The sequence below is a fragment of the Anthonomus grandis genome, chromosome 17, assembly GCF_022605725.1.
Source record: "Anthonomus grandis grandis chromosome 17, icAntGran1.3, whole genome shotgun sequence".
Lineage (NCBI taxonomy): Eukaryota > Metazoa > Arthropoda > Insecta > Coleoptera > Curculionidae > Anthonomus > Anthonomus grandis.
The window spans coordinates 3,187,097-3,208,054 of record NC_065562.1 but is presented as its reverse complement, the minus strand read 5'-3'; the positions used below and the strand labels follow the sequence as shown (position 1 = coordinate 3,208,054).

General features: G+C 32.9%; 1 protein-coding gene across 1 annotated transcript in view; it reads left to right on the top strand.

The window, feature by feature from the left end:
• Positions 1-20,958, top strand: part of LOC126746070 (Fanconi anemia group I protein) — a 238,121-nt gene that overhangs the window by 160,734 nt on the left and 56,429 nt on the right. Inside the window, exons 13-15 of the mRNA XM_050454171.1 lie at positions 8,814-9,014; positions 17,031-17,155; positions 17,333-17,526. Of these exons, the coding sequence (XP_050310128.1) occupies positions 8,814-9,014; positions 17,031-17,155; positions 17,333-17,526 (520 nt within the window). The remainder of the gene's footprint in view (positions 1-8,813; positions 9,015-17,030; positions 17,156-17,332; positions 17,527-20,958) is intronic.

The window sequence follows — 20,958 nt, the reverse complement described above, 5'->3', positions numbered from 1 at the left end:
GGGATATTAAACGGCAGTTAAATGAAAATTATTTATTTAAATTAAACACATTAAATCTGCTTTGTATTGAAACAAACACTGCTAAATATTAATATATGAAACACACAAAAATCAACACACCAGTAAATTAATATTGTATCATAATTTATAAATATTGAACTCTAAATAACAAAATTTAGAGAAAAGAAAATGTGGTTGACCATCCTGTTAATAACAGTTCGATATCTGTTTGGCGTGCTCCTAATTAAATTATTATTATCAATTTGTAGCCATTGCTCTTACATAGAGTTCAGGAACTTCCTTTGTCTGGAACACTATTCCTAGATTTGAAATACGCCTTTTCAACATATCCAAAACGTTTTTGATAGAATTTAAGTCAGGGGATTGCGAACGAATGCGCCCATGGCAGTACCTGAATATTGTGCTGCTCCAAAAAGTTTCTAGCGGCTCTTACAATATTCGAACGTGCATTGTCGTGCATAAGTACAACATTTTCACCATATTCTGTAGCGTGTGGATAAATAATGGGATGCTTCAGAATTTGATCTTGATATTCGTTTGCTGTTAAAATTCCTTTAATGGAAACCAGCAACTTTTTGAATGGTTTGCAAGCGTAACGCGTTGGCAGATGTTCGCCACACGTGAAGCCTTCTTGAATTAGGACGTAGACTAAATCTTGATTTATCAGTAAAAGAATGCATGCCCATTGACGTTTTACCCATTTCAGAAGTTCCTTGGCCCATCGTAATCTCCTTGCGCGATTTCTACGGGATAAAGATTATTTTCATAAAAACTATTCCTTATTGTTTGAACAGTAACACTAAAGCCATGAACAATTTTAAGCTCACCTTTATTGTTCTGACAATATTGGGGTTTCTTAAGTTTTGAAGGCAAAGAAACCTATCATGTGCAGGTTTTGTTGCTCTTCGTCGATTGGTCGAAAAGTATGTCTTTCTCTCAAATCTCTATACACAAGTCATTTAAAATCTCTGCCATAACCTTTCGATAGTGTTCTTGGTAAAATTACTACTGGTATAACTAAGTAGTAATACAGCGACGTCGCGGATGTTCACCCTATATCATACCAACACCTCGTAACTGTGCTTCACGATTAAGATGTTACATTTGCATATTAACTATGCAATTGACCATTGCACATACAATTAAAACACATTCTCTCTGTACACTGGCAGCAAAAATTGTACTGAATACTTTTTTCAGTTTACCAAATATGCCTTGAAGAATTCGAACTATTTATTTAATATCAACGAGAATAACTTAATTTGATGATGATGATATAATATGTTTAAAAGAATGCCCAATTTATCTAGGAAACAAATGTTCATCTAAAAATAAAACGTCTCCTTGTCCCCTAGACCATTTTGATGTGTGTTCTCGATTTTCATTGGGACAAGCATTGGGAATCCGTTTTCTCTTCCTACATAAACCATTCTGTTCATGTCATTTGAGGTTTCTTTCAAGAAGTAAATTTAAGAAGAGTAGTTTCCTATCTTCTTTTCCTAACATTGCTGGCATCAGTATTCAAAATAAACGTTTGTCTGAGAATTAGGTGCGTTAAAATTGGAGATGTGCACAGTGCCCTGTTTTGCCTTTGAAGCGCTTTTTCAGGCTGCTGACAATTCAATACCTTTTGATCTTTTACTTTATCTTTATCAGACTTGACACTATTTTCTGATATTAAGTCGCCGAGGTATCGAAGTTCTTTTTGAAAGTGACAAAAAATCTCAGGACATAATTAACGGCTGGCCTCTCGGGGCTTAACAAATACCTCTTAGACGTTCTTTAATGTTTTTCCTAGTATAATACCGTCATCAAGATAAATTAGGCATGTTTTCCAATTTATCCATAGAACACAATTGCCATAAGCCTTTCATAGTTAGCTGGAATCCAAAGGAACTGTAAACTGCCGAAGTTCTGTTGCAGTCGACAGCGCATTATTTTTTTGTATGCATTTTTACCTGCCAGTGTCCACATTTCGGATCCCGCTTTGAATACGTTGTCACAATCAACGTATAGCGTATCCAGGGAACAATGTCAATTCTTGGCATAAGATGTCTTTATTTGTAATAACATTTAGTCGCCGATTTTCACACAGAATTCACACAGATGCCCACACAGAATCTGATAGGTGCGTCCTTTCTTTTTATGGCAATTCTTTAAGGTATTATCTAAGCCTTGTCTCCAGTGTTAATTCGATGTTGCACTATTGCCAGGCCATTATCGTGCAAGGAAATTACATCTTGATTCTCTTTAATAAGACGTCGCAGTTTAATACTGTGGTCTATGGTCAGATTGGCAGAAGATTCTTCAAAAGTTGTTCAGAACTTACAGGTAAAGGTCTGTACATGGCAAATTCCATCAACATTCCATTCCATGTTCATGACTGCTACTTCTTCAGCATAAGCCAATATTTTATCTTTGTTTCAGGTGTGCATCCCATCCTTTTAAGTTTACCTTTAGAACCAAAACAGTAGAGTGCTTCTGGGTGGATTCCGCCTTTGATAAAAGATTTTCTTAACCATATACTTTACAGTTTTTTATGTGCTCAATCCAAAAAGATTTTTTTTTGTTTCATTAACCAACACCTCTGAATTAGCTGGTATGGTAATATGCTTGGATAACTTAAGGACTGACATTTCTATTATCTAGATGTTGCATGAGGAACTTTCCACTTTAGTTCGTCAATGTGCGGTTATACAGGGTATCTGCGAAAAGTTGGGAAATTTCGAAACTGACGATACTACATACCAAAATATGTGAATTGACCCAAACATACCTTAGTCCAAAAGTTCATAAGTCAAAATTACAACGCTCTGTTACTTTTTATTGCCAAACTTCTAGAGGCCGCCAATTACAGCACTATTTCGTCAACTAACTTATAAGTTTTGTGTGCTGCCCTGTATACTGTAACTGGCCGAAAAATCTTATTTGCTCGGTTTCCGCAACAAAAATGGTTTTTATTTTTAAAATTATAGTTCTCTATCACATGTACATTATGAAGATAACTTTCCATATACAGGAGGCATCACAACAGTAATACCACAGATTTATTGCGTTAGTTAGTTAAATCTGGTATTACAGACCAAAGTTACATTTTTTTTAATGGAATGGTATATTTTTTATGCATTTTACGATTTAGGATAGTTTAAAAGGGTACTTTTAAATTTAAGCATTGTTTTTCTCTGATGAATCGACATAATTGCAGATATTGGTTAGATAAAAGTCTGCACTGGATGTGTGAAACACATACTTAGTATTCTGAAAAGGTAAATGTTTGAGCAGGTATAATTGGTAACAGGATAATAGGTTCATTTTTTATTGAGGATAATTTAAATCCCACCCGATAGCTGGATTTGCTGTCAAATCAGATTTTTCAGACATTTTTTTCATTTTGGAGTTATGAAGTGGCGGTTCTTGGTTTTTTAATATGGGGGTGCATATAAGTAAATGGAAATATAAATATAAAATATAATAAAGGATCAAAAAACGCGAAAAAACGGCGGCGTAGGCGATCTTCCGGAGGCTAAAAAAACTGAACATTCCGCGCCCAAATTATAGACTCAAAGTCATGAAAAAAACAATCGTATCCTTAAAAAATTATAACTTTGCACCGAGTAGAATACATATTATGTTTGAACCCTGCCATTATCAAGCGGTGACTCACATTCAGTTCGGGTGAAACCGAATCTAGAAAAAAGAAAGTATTTAAAATATATTTTTTTATTTTCTTAGGCAGCAAATACTTTGATCACTTTATTATCAAAATCTAAAATATTCTGTACAAGTTTTTTTTTCTGTTGAAAGCATGGCGAGAATATTAAGTCTATCCTGAGCCATCGTACTTCTTAAAAGACACTGAATTCTTTTTAGAGTTAAAAAATCAAAATGTCGCAGTATTCTTTTAAAATAAGTCTATTAGGTTTAGGCAATTCAATACGTTATTGTTTATGCCAGCTCTGCTACCTTTCGCAGTTGTGGCCTGGAGTGACCCAGTATGTTCTTACCCTTCCTGAAGGGCGGGCTGCCCAAGAGTGGTTCGGAGTGCCAGCGTTCACAGTTATTTCTAGTAGCTTTTATGCCCAAGTTTCAACCAGTGCCTGATATCCCTTTTTTCGGGTTTTATTTTTTACACATTTTGCTGGCTTCTTTCATTATAAGTTGTATAACCCTACAATACGATGGTTGGCCATTTTCTGAGATAGGATTATCTCTAGCCTGTTTTGCTCTTTAGCTAGGTTCGCGAGATTCTCCCAGCAGTATTGTACGGTCTTTAACCTAGTCTCGAAGATTCGTATTATGTTTGCCTGTAAGTTTGTTGCTTCCAGGCTCACGCTTAGCGTGAGTTGCCTGCCCTGTTTTCCAGGCTCTAGTACGCCCACTGCTACTTCGATCTTCGATCGTATGGACGCAGTGCACAGTACTAAGAAGCCACCTTGCCTAAGTCGGGTAACTTCTGTTCCCAGTGGTCTTTTTCCCTCCTTAATTATCAAAAGTTGTCTGACTCTGTAATCTTGGTTTTACCCGTTCTTAGTGCCATACGCCTAAGGTCCTGTATATTGACGAATAGGGCATTGTGTCCAATTTTCGTTACGATCATTGCCCATTCGACAGTAGCCTTTTTGCTCCTGATATTGCTTCAGCCCTTATTACTAAATGTAATGGGCTTAGCTCTGTTAGGTTTTCCAGGGCAGCAGTCGGTGTCGTTGATATCGCTTCTGCTATATCCAGACACGCTGTTCTGTGTGTTCTATTGAGTATTTGAATAACAGTCCTCTTTTCTGCCACATGCCATATTAGTGCTACGTATGTAATGATGGATCTCACCATTGTTGTAGTGTATACCCCAGTGTATCATTTTTGGTGAGAGTCCCCATGATGTGCCGAACATTCTGTTATAGTACATTAGAGTTTCCATGTACATGTCTTGTAGCTGAGTTGTTTATCCAGGGTCACCACTAGATCTTTGACCTCATCTTCGAGTCTCGGGTATTCACCAAAGAGTACTCTAAGTTTCTTATGGGCTTTAGTTTCCTCCTTTGGGTGAAGGCGACTAGGGTGATTTTTGCGGGGTTTACCCTTAGATGTTCAGATTTGTCTATATTGTTTTCACTTCCCAATTCTCTTTGCTGTGTTGAAGAGTTTTCTTTTTATCCGCCTATGCTCACTCAGTTCTTGGTTCTACCAGGAAGTGTTCCCTGACGTGGTTTGCTTAGGGGACATGATTTCTCGAATGGGTCTCTGATAGCCTGTGTATCTGGCTCTGTCAGCACTGAGCTCGAGGTAATTTTTAGCCTCCGTTGAACAGTTTCCAGATTGCATCCTAGTGTCTTTTGCACCAGTGCTCGAAAATATTGAGAGCTCTTTGCATGTTCATTGTTAGCTTGTTGAAATAATAAAAAAAATTTGATTTCGAATTTCTTAATAATCATAATTAAGAAATATTTCCACTTTTGAAGTTATATGATAAATGATGAAGAGCTTCTAAAAGGAAATAAAAATCACCTGAATTTAAATTACATATAAGTCCATTTGACGATGACAATATTTTACCATGTTTACTCTCTTAGATATTTTCTTTCCAAACATTCAACATACTACCGTTGATTTTCTTTGTAAATGGGCCGTAGGACGACCTAATTTATTAATTTTAACTTTTTCTTCAAAGGACGGTGTCCTATTTTCGAAAATATATTTAATTTTGAAGGACTTTGTGCCCGCAGCATATGCATGACGCTGCCCGTTGGCATGGCAACCACAGATCTACTCGCCGATCTATTGGACGACGTACTTTGCGTGACGTCACATCGGGTGCATTCGATTCGAGATCCTGTGGAAGTAAAGTTAAGCTACCACCAGTGTCCACTCATTATTTTACTTTTGTGGAAATACTTAAAATTGGTTTGTCTATCATTCTTTATTTATTTGCGTTGCAAGGGGGATTCGAAATAACTAGCGTTAAAGGCTGGTTATTGGGGATGATGGTCATCATGTGTACTTTCCTTGAGTTTGGTCTTTTGAATGGGTAGAAGTAGTGATGGCTACCCAATACTGGAACTGATCTCGCGGAACTGATCTTTATAGTTGGAGCCGTGGAACAACCGATCCACTAGAAAACATGAGTCCAAGTTCGAGTCTGGATCCGATCGATCCTTGGACTCTCATTAGAATTCTGGACTTGCGCAGTAGATTTTTAATGACATATTTGATGTATGTTGACTATTTATGATTTTTGTGTTTTCTGATAAGTAGTGCTTATTTTATTTAATTTTTAAATTTAAAACCAATAATAGTTTCTGTTTCGAATAATAATTGCTTGCCCTACTGTTTTTTATTAGTTTTATGGATAGTTTGAAGTCTGATCATTTTAAGTTCCAGTGATGAGGGACTTGGAGAACCTCTTAGAAGTTACCGAAGTTCCCAAAAAAATGTTAGATATTTAAAAAACATTGTCCCACAATTTGATGATAACCTGGATTTTCAACATTTTCGAATGGGCTCAGCACTGACTGATGAACTGGCAAATCGATTTGCTGCATCCCCATGGAGCAGACTCAGAAAAAATAACTCCATTAAAATTCATTACAGTATCTCTGAGCCATTTCTCTGCTTTAAATCTTTACTGTTTAAAGAAAAAAAAACTCCTTCCTAAACAAAACAATCGAAAAAAATAACCTATACTACACAAAACACAAATTTAAGCTGTACCATGAATTCGTTCGAATGGTTATGAATCACGCATGCGCATATGCGATCCGGGATGCGTTCAGAACTGTCACCGCGAACAAAGCTATTATTAATACGGTCTAGCGAAACCAAACGGAACGATGGAACGTGACGTCCGCGGTGTTTAGGTTATTATTGTAATCTGAGTCCGGGTGGTACATGTTATACGCGTGTATGAACAATCAAAATGATACACGGATGGACCGGAGTCGTTTTTTTTTTGCCTTATTTTAGATATTTTATTTCATTTTAGTGTTTGTTTTTTATTATAATTATATTAAGCACATACTAAATACTTAAAGAAATAGTATTTATTCTAATAAAATTAATTTAATTTCATTTTAATAAAAAGGCAGTAAAAACTGAAAGAAGTATTGAGTATTGTCTTCTCTCGTCCAGCGAGGATTTTCCCTGGACCAATAGCGGCAATTTTGACGATTGGCATGACCGTGAAGAGTAAAGGTGCACTCATCAGAAAACATAACATGTTCTAATTGGATCAAATTGCTGTCTAATATTGAAATCATTTGTTTGCAAAAATACATTCTCCTATCAAAATCGTCTTCCGCGAGCTCCTGGGTGGGTATAATTTTATAGGGATGCATTTTGTTTTCTTTTAATATTCTAATTACTGATGAATAGCTAATATCGAGTACTGGGGCTGCTTTCCGAGTAGATGTATGTGGGTGTTCCTCAAACTCGAGCAATAACACCCAATTTGGTATCCTCACTTATTGCCTAGCATGGCCCAGCTCGTGGAATTTCTTTTCTATTTGACTAATTGTCCCTTGGGTTAAAGGCGGCAAATTTGGAAATTTTTCGTGAAATAAGCGAGCTACTTCCATTTGCGTCCGTGTATTATCTCCATAGCCAATCATCTGTAGAATTGTTATTTTGTGCATTTCTGTTAAATGAACCATTTTTCTGGCTTGTAATTTTTATTTCTGGGACTACTTGAAATCACTTGTGTATAAAAATAAAATAAATAACCGTCAGGAATTGTGGCAAAAGATTGTGGAAGGAGTCAATACCATCAGGGCCCAAAAAGAATCATTGTTTGGAGCAAAATTTAAATAAAAAAATTAGACAATGTGTCCTAGTGGATGGTGAACATTTTGAACAATTATTATAATCAACAGCCTTTTCTAATTTTATCGTTGTTAATAAAATTTTAGATTAAGTGTTCGTACGCAACCTAATAAAAAATGCGTTTATTTCGAAAACAGTCTACTTTTTGGAGATCAAAGAAGTATACCTTTTTTTACTAGAATTAAATGCTTTTTTATTATTTTCACTCGCAAATGTACGTACAGGAAGGTCAAAAAAGTTATGACCTTTTTAATCACTCAATGTGGCGCCATCTAGTGGCAATGGCAAAATAGATATCATATTCGTGTTCTTCATCCCAAATAATAATAGTACGCCAAATTTTAGGTTAATCTGTCCAGTGGATTCCAAAATATTTCAATAAATGTTTCGTAAAAAATTAGTTTTAACACCCTGTAGAACGAAAACCAATAACATTTTGCTAAGCGATATTGAGCTCAAATGGTTTATTTTCTTGTCAGGTATCCTACATTAACCTATGTCCAATTAATTACGGGACACCCTGTATAATAGGGTTCAGTTCGGACTCGAACTTGGAACTGATCCATGAAACAGGTATTTGTTTGTACTGGATCGGTCCGGAAATGATGTAAAATTTGTTGGATCATCCAACCCTAGGTAGAAGCTTGCTGTTAGAAGCGTGAAAGGTATTTACATCTGGGGTAGGAAGTATAAACAGGCTGTCGTCCTCTTCAATATTTTTTCGAAAATTTCATGAGGCATATTCTCTGAATAATTAGATGCACTATTCGCAGTTGAATTTTACCTAAAAAAATAGACAAATATTAGGTTGGCACTTTTCCGAAAGTTTAAAATTATTTTTATTTTTATGTTAAAGATGAAATGTTAAGAGTTAAATAAGTTTATCGGTACGTAAAAATACCGACATACTAATTTTAATAAATATAATTTGAATATTTCAAATTTGGCACATTTTTACTCATGTTCTTTTTGATTTTTAGGGCAGATGTAGAGTGGGTCATGAAAAACGACGCAACTACGATTCGGACAAATACTGCTTTACATAGACATTTTTTTCAAGCCGCAGCCCATTTAGTTTTAAAGCATAAGAGCTCAAAGCTAGTTGATACTATAGACCAGAAAAATCATTTTGAAAATCTTACGAGTATCTCTTCTGTCATTTATGCACATGTTATTCAAAGGTATGTTATTCAAGTATTATTAAAAAGCATTTAGTGCATAAATAAATATGTAAAGAATGTTTCAGAAATAGGCGCCAGGCAATACCTACAAAATAATAAAAGGTATTAGGTATACATGAAAGTTAACCTTATCTATCACGTAAAAGTTTAATTTACAACATTAAAAATATCACCCGCTTCGTGGGTTTTCTGTATGGTCAGTTGTGTCAGTTATAATTTTTCAATTGACATAATACATACGGCGCAGTTATTATTTGTTATTTAAATAAATTTGCTAATATTTAAAATGTTTACCAATGAAGAAAAAATTGATATGCCGTACGCTATATTCCCTCGCATACGTACTTTCATTAGACAAGAAGGTGGTCGTATCGAAGATGTTATGTTGAAATATTTTGTAAACTTCATATTTTTTCTGTTTGTTTACCATTTGTATGTACCTATGTTATGTTAGGTAAATGTTAAATAAAATATGTCGTATTAAGATACTGAAAAAAATATTGCATTGAAAAATTTGTTCTTTTATTTAAATAGTAATATGACATTTGACAAAATATGCCGTGTTATATCAGTTGAAAAAAATAGGCAAGCGTGTCATTACAATGCTTCATACGCAACCTAATAAAAAATGCGTTTATTTCGAAAACGGTCTACTTTTTGGAGATCAAAGAAGTATACCTTTTTTGACTAGAATTAAATGCTTTTTTATTATTTTCACTCGCAAATGTACGTACAGGGAGGTCAATAAAAGCGAACCCATGTAAATTTAACGGGGGTCAATTATTGGCTTCCCTGTACATTTTATAGAAAAAATGTAAGATAACTTTTTGAAGAGACCAATCTGGCAAATCCTTGTGCAAATTCTCAAAAAATTTTAATAAGCGAATCTTGAATTATTCAATTAAATGTAATTGCAAAATTAGCAAATTTTAGGTTCAGGTAAAACCAAACGGGCACCAGTAAAATGAATATTGTCACTGACGTGAGAAAAAGTGTCAATAAATCAGTGACAGTCGATATTTGAAAACAAGTATGAATTATTCAATCGACAAAGAAATAGCCATAATTAAGTGGCATTATGCCGGAAACAGTTTTAGAGCAGTATCTGAAATGTTTCAGTTTATTTCTCCACCAAATGGACGGAATGGGCTTCCGTCCATTTTAACTATTAAACGTATTATCAATAAGTTCGAGTCTAAAGGAGAGAACAGAGATCTTAATATTCTACTGAATGTGGAGGAAAACAAGATGGTTAGTACGAGGGTTCTTGGGCAAGAGGTAAATAAACATCATACAACGGTATTGCGCACTTTAAAAAAACCGAAATATTATTCGTATAAATTCGAAAAACATCAAGAGTTCAGCAGGAAGGAGATGAAGAGCGAAGAATGGCATTTTGTTTTGAAATAATGAAAAGAGCAAATAATAATAGGAATTTTTTAAGAAATATTTGTTTTACCGATGAATATACATTTACCCTCAACAATGAACCAAATGTTCAGAATTGCAGGTATTGGAGCCAAGAAAATGAACATCGCTTTGTTCATACTCGGACACAATATCCCCAAACAACAAATGTATTCGTGGGAATTATCGGACACCAAATCATTGGACTGTTTTTTGTGGACTATAACATAACAGCTGAAACCTATTTGAACTTATTTCAAAATCAAATTGGACCCGCCTTGGAAGAAATTGTTCGGGAAGATCAAATGATCTGGTAACAAATGGATGGTTGTCCGGCCCATAATGCCCGTATGGTTAGAGAGTGCTTGGAAAATGTTTTTAACGGCAATATTTTTGGTCCACGGTACCGGATACTTTGGGCAACCAGGTCACCTGATCTTTCACCGAATGACTTCTTTTTGTGGGGTCATTTAAAAAGTGTCATTTATAAAAGTGTAAAATTTGAGAATCTAAACCAGTCACAAAACGCTATTTCGTTAGAATGTAATAAAATTTCCCAATATCAACTTAGTAACGTTAGAAATGAATTTTATGATCGGTTATGATATTGTTTAGCTGTTAATGAGGGGTTGTTTGAACATTTGATTAATTGATATTTTTATGTAATTCTCTATTATTTTAAAAAAAGTTATTGTATTTTATTTTATTTTATTTTTCCACACTTAGTAAAATATTAAGAGTTCTGTTCTCTTTTTTTCCGAATTGAAAATATTTCATATACTGCTATTGGTTTAATTAAATTCTAAGTATGATAAAATTATTTTTTATAATAATTTTATCATATAATAATAATTGTTATTGGTTTAACTTTATCGTTATATTAAATAAAAGTTTAGATAAAAAATTAATGTTAACGTGTCTTACTTTGAATATATGGTTGTGAGATTGATGAAACAAAAAAAAAACATTTCTTATATTCGGCTGTACGTCAGATTTGACAAAGCCTTATAACAAATTGTTTGCTGGTGGCTGGTATCTGCTTTTACCTAAACCGAAAATTTGGGAATTTTGCAATTACATTTAATTGAATAGTTGAAGATTTGCTTATTAAAATTTTTTGAAACTTTGCACGAGGGTTTGCCAGATTGGTCTCTTCAAAAAGTTATCTTACATTTTTCCTGTAAAATGTACAGGAAAGCCAATAATTGACCCCCTTAAAATTTACATGTTCCGCTCGGCGACGCACCACCCGGTTTGTTATTTTACAACCAACAAAAACATTTATCAAGTCACGCAAAACTCATAGTTAGATTTAATGATACATATTTTTTACACAGTTTTTTTTTAATTATTAGAAAAATTGTCAAAAAAATAAAATTGAGTAAAAATGCAAATAACTTCGAAAAAATAGTGGGTGGTTTGTTGTAACACGGGTATAAAATTATGTCGCGGCCGTCCTGCAATAGAATATTGTTATACTTGCCTTTGGGTCTTATCGAAATCAAATATAAGTGAGGTTAACTACATATTCATAATTTTGCACCCACATTTTTTTACGTCCAAAAATGCTTATCCATCTCTTCAGAACCGGATTCGTCATTGGCATGAATTATAATCAGATTAATTCGCGGCATCTATTATACCTTAATTAAATTATTGTATTTAAGACTTATTTAACTTATATTAAAGTAAATATAACGAAAGGTTTCGTTAAAAATTTAAGTTCAAATATTTTTTAAATATGTGAATAAGTCTATTTTCTTCTTCTTTTAAATATTTAAGCGTATGAGATAGTATTTTCTAAATTGATATTTACAAGTGACATAATAACCATAAGACCATAATACCAATAAGTGACTCATTAATTTTAGTGTCAAAAATTCAATTTATTCTTGAATTTTTATCTTAAAAACGGTACTGTATTTTTTTATTAAGCATATATTAACGATATCTTTATTGTATTTAAAAATTATAATTTAGGTTTAAAAAATATTCATGTCAAAAATGACACTTGTTAAGAAATTGATACTCTCTTAAAATTTGATGGGGAAAGCGATCATAAACTAACACATTATAAACTGCCTAAAAATATTTACCACAACTATTCAATTCATCATCACTAGTATCAAAAGGCCGCCAAAATGACATTTTTATCGTTCAAAAGTTAAGACGAAAGTAAATAAAACAAACCATCAACAGTATATAACAAATAGAATAACAACAATAACTACAGTATAATATTAACTCGAAATCGATTTTAGAGTGAGCCAAGTCTGCACCATGCTAATTATAACACACTGACAAAATTCAAAATTGTTATAATTGTTACCATATACAGACCTATATCTTAAGAAATGGTTGATTCTTCGAAACATTAATAAAACGTACAAAAGCCCCAACAAGAAATATAAATTAAAATATTTTTTATACACCTTTTCAAATTGCACATTTTTAAACTCAAAAATGCGCAATTTTGCCCTAAATTTAACCATCTTCGTATCTCTTATTCCCGCGATCCCAATGGTGAGCTAGGAATTTGTAACACGTCGTATAATATAATATCATATCTAGTAAAAAATTACGTTTATAAATCATAGAACGCAATACAAGTTAATGTTTCACTTATATTCGTTTATTTGAAAAAAAAAAATTAAAATAACAATAATAAAACGTATAAAATAATTGCATGTCCTATTTTTGACTGCGTGACTCTGGCTAATATCCCCGGCCCGTTCACAATTCAATCCCAGCGGCATCGAAAGAATCTCGTATCTTCGTCTGTTTCACGTTATCCGCGCCGACCTTGCCTTTCTTTATCTGACAAATATTGATTGTTGAACGGGCCGGGGTGCCGTGGAAAGACTCGAATCGACCGTAAATATATATGGAGATCGATCATTAAATATCGTAATATATTTTGCAATTTATTTTAATGCGTATATGTAGTATGTTGATTGTATTTTGTACATACTCAATTTTGGAGCTTGACCAAGTAACTTCACCTAAACTATATAAGTTTGTAAGTTCTATTTTATTTTTAATAAAAGACGATTATTATTATTAATAATAATACAGTATTCAGTTATTGAAGAATCATATGATTTACATTCAATTAAGATAAGTAATTATAAAAAATTACTTCCCTTGCTCATCTTCTATTTTTCAGGTCTCCAACTGTTTATTTCTGTGTTCATTATATGAACATTCAGTACCATCTTATTTGCAAATGTGGCTGAAAAGGCGTACCTATATTGTCAAATAACAAGTAAATTCATTTATGAAACGTTTCTTCAATTGAAAATTCCAGTAAGACGTTCCAATAAGTAGTTAATCTCATAAAAATCTCATAAACTAAATTTGAATGAATTTGGCGACCTCTAACTTGGACACTGTAATTTTTACAGCGGTGCTGTTAAATTGAATTGTACAAAATATGACTATCCTCAAGTTTTGTTCTATGAAAATTATTGTAGGACGTTCGGTTTTGCTTCAAATATTAATACAAAAATTTTTGAATGTACATAAAAAAGCGTAAAAGAGGTAATGTTTGTTATTACGATTCAGAATATCACAATCCAAAGGTAAGGTGTAGTCGGTTATCGATTGCATGCTAGTTCAATAAACACTTAAAAACGTTTAGGACATGAATGCGATATATCTAGTGAACAATGTATGGTACAAAAATCAGTTATACCTCAATTTAGTAGGTTTTTTGTACTTTTTCATTTTTAAAAAACTTGCGACAGTAAAAAATAATTTATTGTTCCCTGAAACAAAAACCGCAAACACAAGTGAACAAAAACCGCAAAAAAACTGCGTTTTGGCGCCCTCTATTGCTATTCCCGTAGGTTTTATAGCTTTGTTACATGAGATCAAAATTGTAGAGAATTTAATTCTCTCTAATTAACCCTTTCACTGCTAAGTTAGCTTTTAACGCCGTGCCGGCCGTGCGGCACTTTCTAGCCCGAAACGCATATCTACGTCCGGAGCAGCGTATGGCTAATTTAAATTAGTATTTTTTTTAATTTATTTATATATTATATTTATTTTACCAGCTTGTAGAACTCGCCAAAAGAAGTTGAGTTACTCTCACTGAAATACTCAACTTTGAAAACACCCTGGTATAAGTTAAAAATTTGTAAAACATCTTTTTAATTTTTTTTTGCTAGGGAATAAAAAAAACATATTCCATGCAAAAAATTTATAATAACAAAAACTCAAATTTATAAACAAAATAAACAACTAAACAAAAAATATACATTCTGGGAGGTTAGAAAAACCATCAAATAAAACAAAATAAAAAAACTTTATAAATTCCTACGATATTTTACAAAAGTCAGTAATATTTGCAGGAATGGTATCTTTCGAAACAAATCAAAAGGCAAAGCGGCACATCGCATAGTGCACACATGTAACGCGTATCGCTTCTTTTTCCATGTTTTGAACACACAATGCATTTTCTTTGTGCAAATTTTTTGGCAGCGGTTGCGGGAATCATGGAAACAAAATGACGCTCAGTTAGTCGTAAAGGGTTATCTCCATCTGCTGACCTTCTTCCACTTCTGCTGTGCTGCTGTGGAAGATGATGTGCTTCTAAAATCTGCTTTATGAGCTGCCCTTGAAAATCTAGCAGAGAAATGTTTTTACCGGTTACCATTTTGTAAACAGCATGTGAGTTCAATAAACTTAAGTCCAGTAAATGAAAAAAAAGTTTTTTGTACCACTTTACAGTTTTACGTACGCATTCTACCGAACTTAGTAACATATCGCTGCTATCTACCGCTCCCATATTTTCATTGTAGTTTAGTACACATACTGGTTTCCTTATTTCTTCTTTTGTGGTTCTGTTTACTTTTCCAGAATCCTTCATGTCACTGTTGTGAAAAGTCGAAAGCATTCGAACTTCTCGTTTGTCCTTCCACTTTAGAGCTAAAAGCCGATCCGTCGACATATATTCAATTTCTCCTGACTTTAGGTTTTTAGACAGATTCGGTAAAGTTCTCCTATTTTTCCTGACGGTTCCACATGCGTTTGTCTTATTTTTATGTAAATAGGTAAACAATGCGGGACTTGTATACCAGTTGTCTACGTACAACGAATGACCTTTGCTCAAATATCGCTCAAGAAAAGTTAGAACAATATTACCAGATATTCCAATATCCTTGTCAAGATATTCATTTTTTTTTTATTTCTTTTGCAGCTCCGACATAAATAATAAAGTCTAAAACGTACCCCGTTTCACAGTCACATAGAAGAAAAAATTTTATTCCAAACCGATGTCGTTTGGAAGGTATGTATTGCTTGAAAAATACCCGTCCCTTGAACAGCAGCAAGCTTTCGTCTATGCATAAGCTTTGAAACGGATATAAGGTTTTAGTAAAAACATCCCTCAAATGGTCAATGATGTATCTTAGTTTCCATAAAACGTCATTCTCCGGTTTTTTGTTATTATCTGTAAAATGTAACATTCGAAGAAGCAAAAGGAATCTATCCCTGGGCATTATTTGCGAAAAAATAGGAGTGGCTAAAAGTTTGTTATTCGTCCAATAACTATTTATTGAATTTTTTTTCACTTGCGACATAAGAAAATTTGTTGCTATAAAGCAGTAAATTTCGCTGGAATCGGTATTTTTCCAACGATTTACCCTCGAACTTTTGGATAACTCTGTATTTTCTGTAACGAATATGGAGTAAAGGTTTGTTTGATCCGCGACGTATTGGGTTACATTTTCATCAAAAAATATTTTGAAACAATCCAGTGCCGTACTAGACATGTCTAACTGGGGAATCTGACAGCCAGGCGTACTGTTATCAAAATTATGTACTACAGGAGACAGATCAGATGATTTCCAAATGTAATCTGATTTAAATTTTTTAGTGGGTACAACCAGATCTTCTTCTTCCGACTCGGAATCAGATGAGGATATAATACTCGGTAAATTATCTTCTTCCACGTAATTTTGCTTACTTGAAGTACTTGGACCAGCAGTAGGTTCACTGTCGTCTAACCAGCCATAATCGCCTGAATTGCTGACGACATCATCATCTTCACTTTCGCTGTTAGCAGAATTTGATACAACTCATCGTCCGTATAAAATTTTGGTTTAAATGGCATTTTGAAACAGCAAAACAATAACCTCTCTTCAATAATTCAATCAGCATACTAAACAAACAAGATCGAGACGGTTCGCACAAGTTGAAAAGTAACCCCACCCCCCACTAAAATATTTCGGCGCGTGGATGGCTCTAGGTGGTTCCAATGCGTCTTTAAATATCACCATTTTTAATCGTGTTTATACGGCCAGAACAGCTTGTCGTTAAATAATTTCTTTGACGCAACCGTTTATATACGTCAGGAGCAATTTTATGCATACCGTATATATATGGTATTATATTCAAATGCCAAAATTGGCGGTACTAACAATAGAATATTAAAGAAATAATTTCGTCCGCGTCGTTACCTCTGCTCCACAGCAGTTTCTTGAAAGGATTGGCAAAGGAGCCTTAAATATAAGACTTATATATAACTAAAGAAAACGTTAAAATTAAATTTTAGTCGTAAATTATATAAAATTTTAATCGCTATATGGGTTTTAATTTTTTTTCCAGGTTGAGCGACTACATAGATTTTGACTGTACCGCAGCTGTTTTAGCCGTAGAGTGTTTTCATTCAATTATTCTACTCATTATTGGGCAGTATAAGCATAATGTAAAGCTTTTTCTTAGTAAAGTTGGTATGTTCTCAATTTAGATTATTATGGTTTTTTTAAATGAAGTTAAAAAAAAATTCTTCATGAATTTACCTTTTTTTTTGGATTTACATATTTTTTTCATAAAACAAAAAAGTCGACAATATTTTTACCAATAAATGAATTTGAAAAAAATTACATCATTTATGTATTGTGTTGCAGGTGGTCAAGATAAACAAGAAAGCCTCATCGAACATCTAAAACCCATAATAGAACAAATGCAAAAATTATTCGAGACTGACGAAAATGAACTATCAGCAGATCCAGATGGAAAACGCCTTCCGTTAGCAATTTTAGGATGTATTGCCAGTTTAAGTTCTCTTTTGCCTTCTGAGAGTAATGCAGTGTCTTTACAGGTACAAATAATGTTAGAGAAAACAAGTTATTAGAATAAACCAAGCAAGTAAAAGTAGCAGTGTAATACCACAGTACACTATAACAACCAGTAGGTTATCTTGATGCTCCACGCGCCGAAATTTCGTTGACCCCCAACGCGCTTCATCCGAAATATTTCACCCGTCGCTCTTGCCTATGATCAGTGACGTCGTTAGCAGGGGAGAGATACGTTTGCCGTCTTTTATTTTTGTGTATGTTATTTGTTGCGAAAAACATTTATATTTGATTGCGTGAGTTTTATAATTTTGTTTTTGTATTCTTATTGAAAATGGAAAGACGTGACAAATTTAAAGGGAGAACTGTTTGTGCCTTACGAGAATGTAAAAATAAATCGTACAATTGTAATGAAAAGTTTCACAAATTTCCTAGAGATATAGAGAGGTAAGTATTGTTTTCTTTTAACATATTTTTTTATTTATATATAATTAAATAATATCTAATGCGTACGAAGTATCGTACACGTTATAAATTTAAACAGGTCCATCAATAATAATTGTATTTATTGTTGAATCAAGTATACCTAATAAATTTGTGTAAATATACGAGGTGACCATATAAAGAATGTCTAGTTTAAGATAATGTAAGTAGTTAAAAAAAAATCTTTTTCAGGGCTAAAGTGTGGCTTGAAGCTAGCAGGAGATTAGATTTAATGCCCAAAGTTGATGTTTTACACAGACTCAGTTATTGTATATGTAGTGCACATTTTGAGCCCGATATTGTCATGCAGAATCATAAACGGAAACTTCTTAAAAAGTCGGCAATTCCTACAATTTTTAAACAGACATCAGTTTCCAAAGGTAACGAGTTTTATTTATTATAATTAAAATTACGTTTTTCCATAATAAATTGTAATCTGTATCGTATGTGCATATAATATGGCAATCTTAATTTTAAGCAAAAAATAGGTTTTGATTTGTTTTTTCCAGGATCCTCATCTATCAGCTTTGCAACAACCTCATCAGAAATGCAATGTGTATAAAAAGAATTATAATGTATTAGTATAAAATCGGGCAAAGATTTTAGTTGTCTTTTTTATAGTTTAAAAAAAAACCAATGTTTTCGTAAAAGTAATTTAACGTTTTAAAATATTGTTTTGAGTCCATTGCCCTGATAGATTTGGTCAAATTAATTTATGTTTATTTTAGAGTCTCAAAGTTCGGTGATGCAATCTAGTGTTTCAATACCCACAAAATCTACTAGTTGTGTTGAGACGTGTCAAATGTTAACCAGTCATACACCACGAAAAGAAAAACTGAAGAAAACTTGCAAGGAATTACAAAATGAAATAGATGAATTAAGGAAACAAAATAGTGCATTAATTAGACAAAACGGCGAGCTAAAGAAAAAGCTGACGAATGTTTACGATTCAATAACTTTAGAAGAATTACAAAAAATTGTTTTAAAGTTTTGCTCATCGACTGAACTGGCCGAATTTATTAATGTACAACTAAGTCAAGCTTATCATCTACCTAAAGGTCGACGATATTCTAACGAGTTCAAAAATAGATGTTTATCGATATATTATTCTGGGCCTAAGGTTTATAGGGGTATATTAATGAAAATATTATGTTTGCCGGGACCGCAAACTTTAAGAAAATTATTGAACGGTTTGAAAATATCTTGCGGTTTGGAAAATGAAAGTGTATTTGAAACATGAAAAATTAAAGCAGAAACCCTTAGTTCTGAAGATAAATTTTGCGTTCTGTGTATCGATGAGATGAGTCAAATTTATTTTATAGTACCCTAGATAACATTGTTGGATTCGAGCACAATGGAATGAACCAAGTTTTTAAACCTGCGAAGGTTTCAACATCTATAATGGTTAGGGGCATCATTATTCTAATTGGAAACAACCTTTAGCATATTTTGTTTATAATACTACATGTCCAGGCAAGGCTTTATGTAAAGTGGTAAAAGATGCAGTCACAAAATTAAAAGAAATTGGACTAACTGTGATTGTTTTAGTATGTGACATGGGATCAAACAACATTAATTTAAAAAATATACTTAAAGTATCATCAGATAAACCCTATTTTTATATTAATGAGCAAAAAATTTTTTTTATGTTTGATATCCCTCATCTTCTAAAGGCATTAAGGAATATGCTGATAAAACATAACTTTTTTTGGAGGAAAAAAAATTTCATGGGACTATATTAAACAATTTTATAAAATAGATCAAATGTACCCTATTAGGTCAGCGCCAAAATTAACGCGGTTGCATATTTACCCGAGTTGTTTTGAAAAAATGAAAGTTCGGTTTGCCACGCAAATTTTTAGTTCGACTGTTTCTGCTGGTTTGCAATTGTATATTCGTTTCGGAGCATTACCTGTGGAAGCCTATGAAACAAGTCAATTTGTGGATAAAATGGACAAACTTTTTGATATTTTTAATTCAAAACAATGTACAAATGTGAAACCCTTTAACTTGGCATTTAAAGGTTCAGAATACCAAATTGAGTTTTTAAATAAAAGTCTCAATCTATTTAGAAATTTAAAAGTTGTTAATAAGGAAGGAGAAACTATTACTAACAAAGTAAAATTTATAAAAGGATTTTGTATAACAATTTCTTCATTATTACAATTATGGCCTGAGTTAAAGTTGTACAATTATAAATTTCTACTAACAAGAAGGTTAAACCAGGATTGCCTCGAAAATTTTTTTGGATTGGTCAGGCAGCAAAATGGAAATTGCCGAAATCCCACTGCAATACAATTCAAAATGTTTTGTGTAAACCTTCTAAATTCTGGTACAGGTAACTGCATGAATGACGAAGCAAATGTGCTACTTAAAGCTGTAGATCTTTTAAAAAAACACGATTCGTCCTTTGAAGATAGAAGTATGCTTCCAAAAAAACAGATTATTGACAATTCAATAACAATACCCACAGATTATCGAAAAAATGATTTATTAGAAAAACATTTTGTGAGATACTTTTGTGGGTATCTCATTAAAAAATGCTGCGAAGTTCATATATGTACAATTTGTGAAACTTATTCAAAGTCGTACCAAAATTTGGATGAATCTTCATTGTACTGCTATCTTAGAGCATATGAAAATAAGAACATGGATGATTTTGGAAACTTAACATGCCACATGAAGATTTTATTAATTATATATCATTATTAGAAATTATCTTTCAAAAGAATTTTGAAAAATTAGCGACACAAAATAATATTGTGGAAATGTTTATAGATATTGCTAAGCCAAAAATAAATTTTGTTCATCCATGTTCTAAATTTCCAAATTTGTACTTATTAAAACTTTTTTTTAGAGTACGTTTATATTATACACTTAAATTTGTTAATAAAACGTTTACAAAATCAAACAAATCAAAAATATTAATTTGGAAAAATCAATGAAACTTTTTAGTGTATATGACATTAAATTAA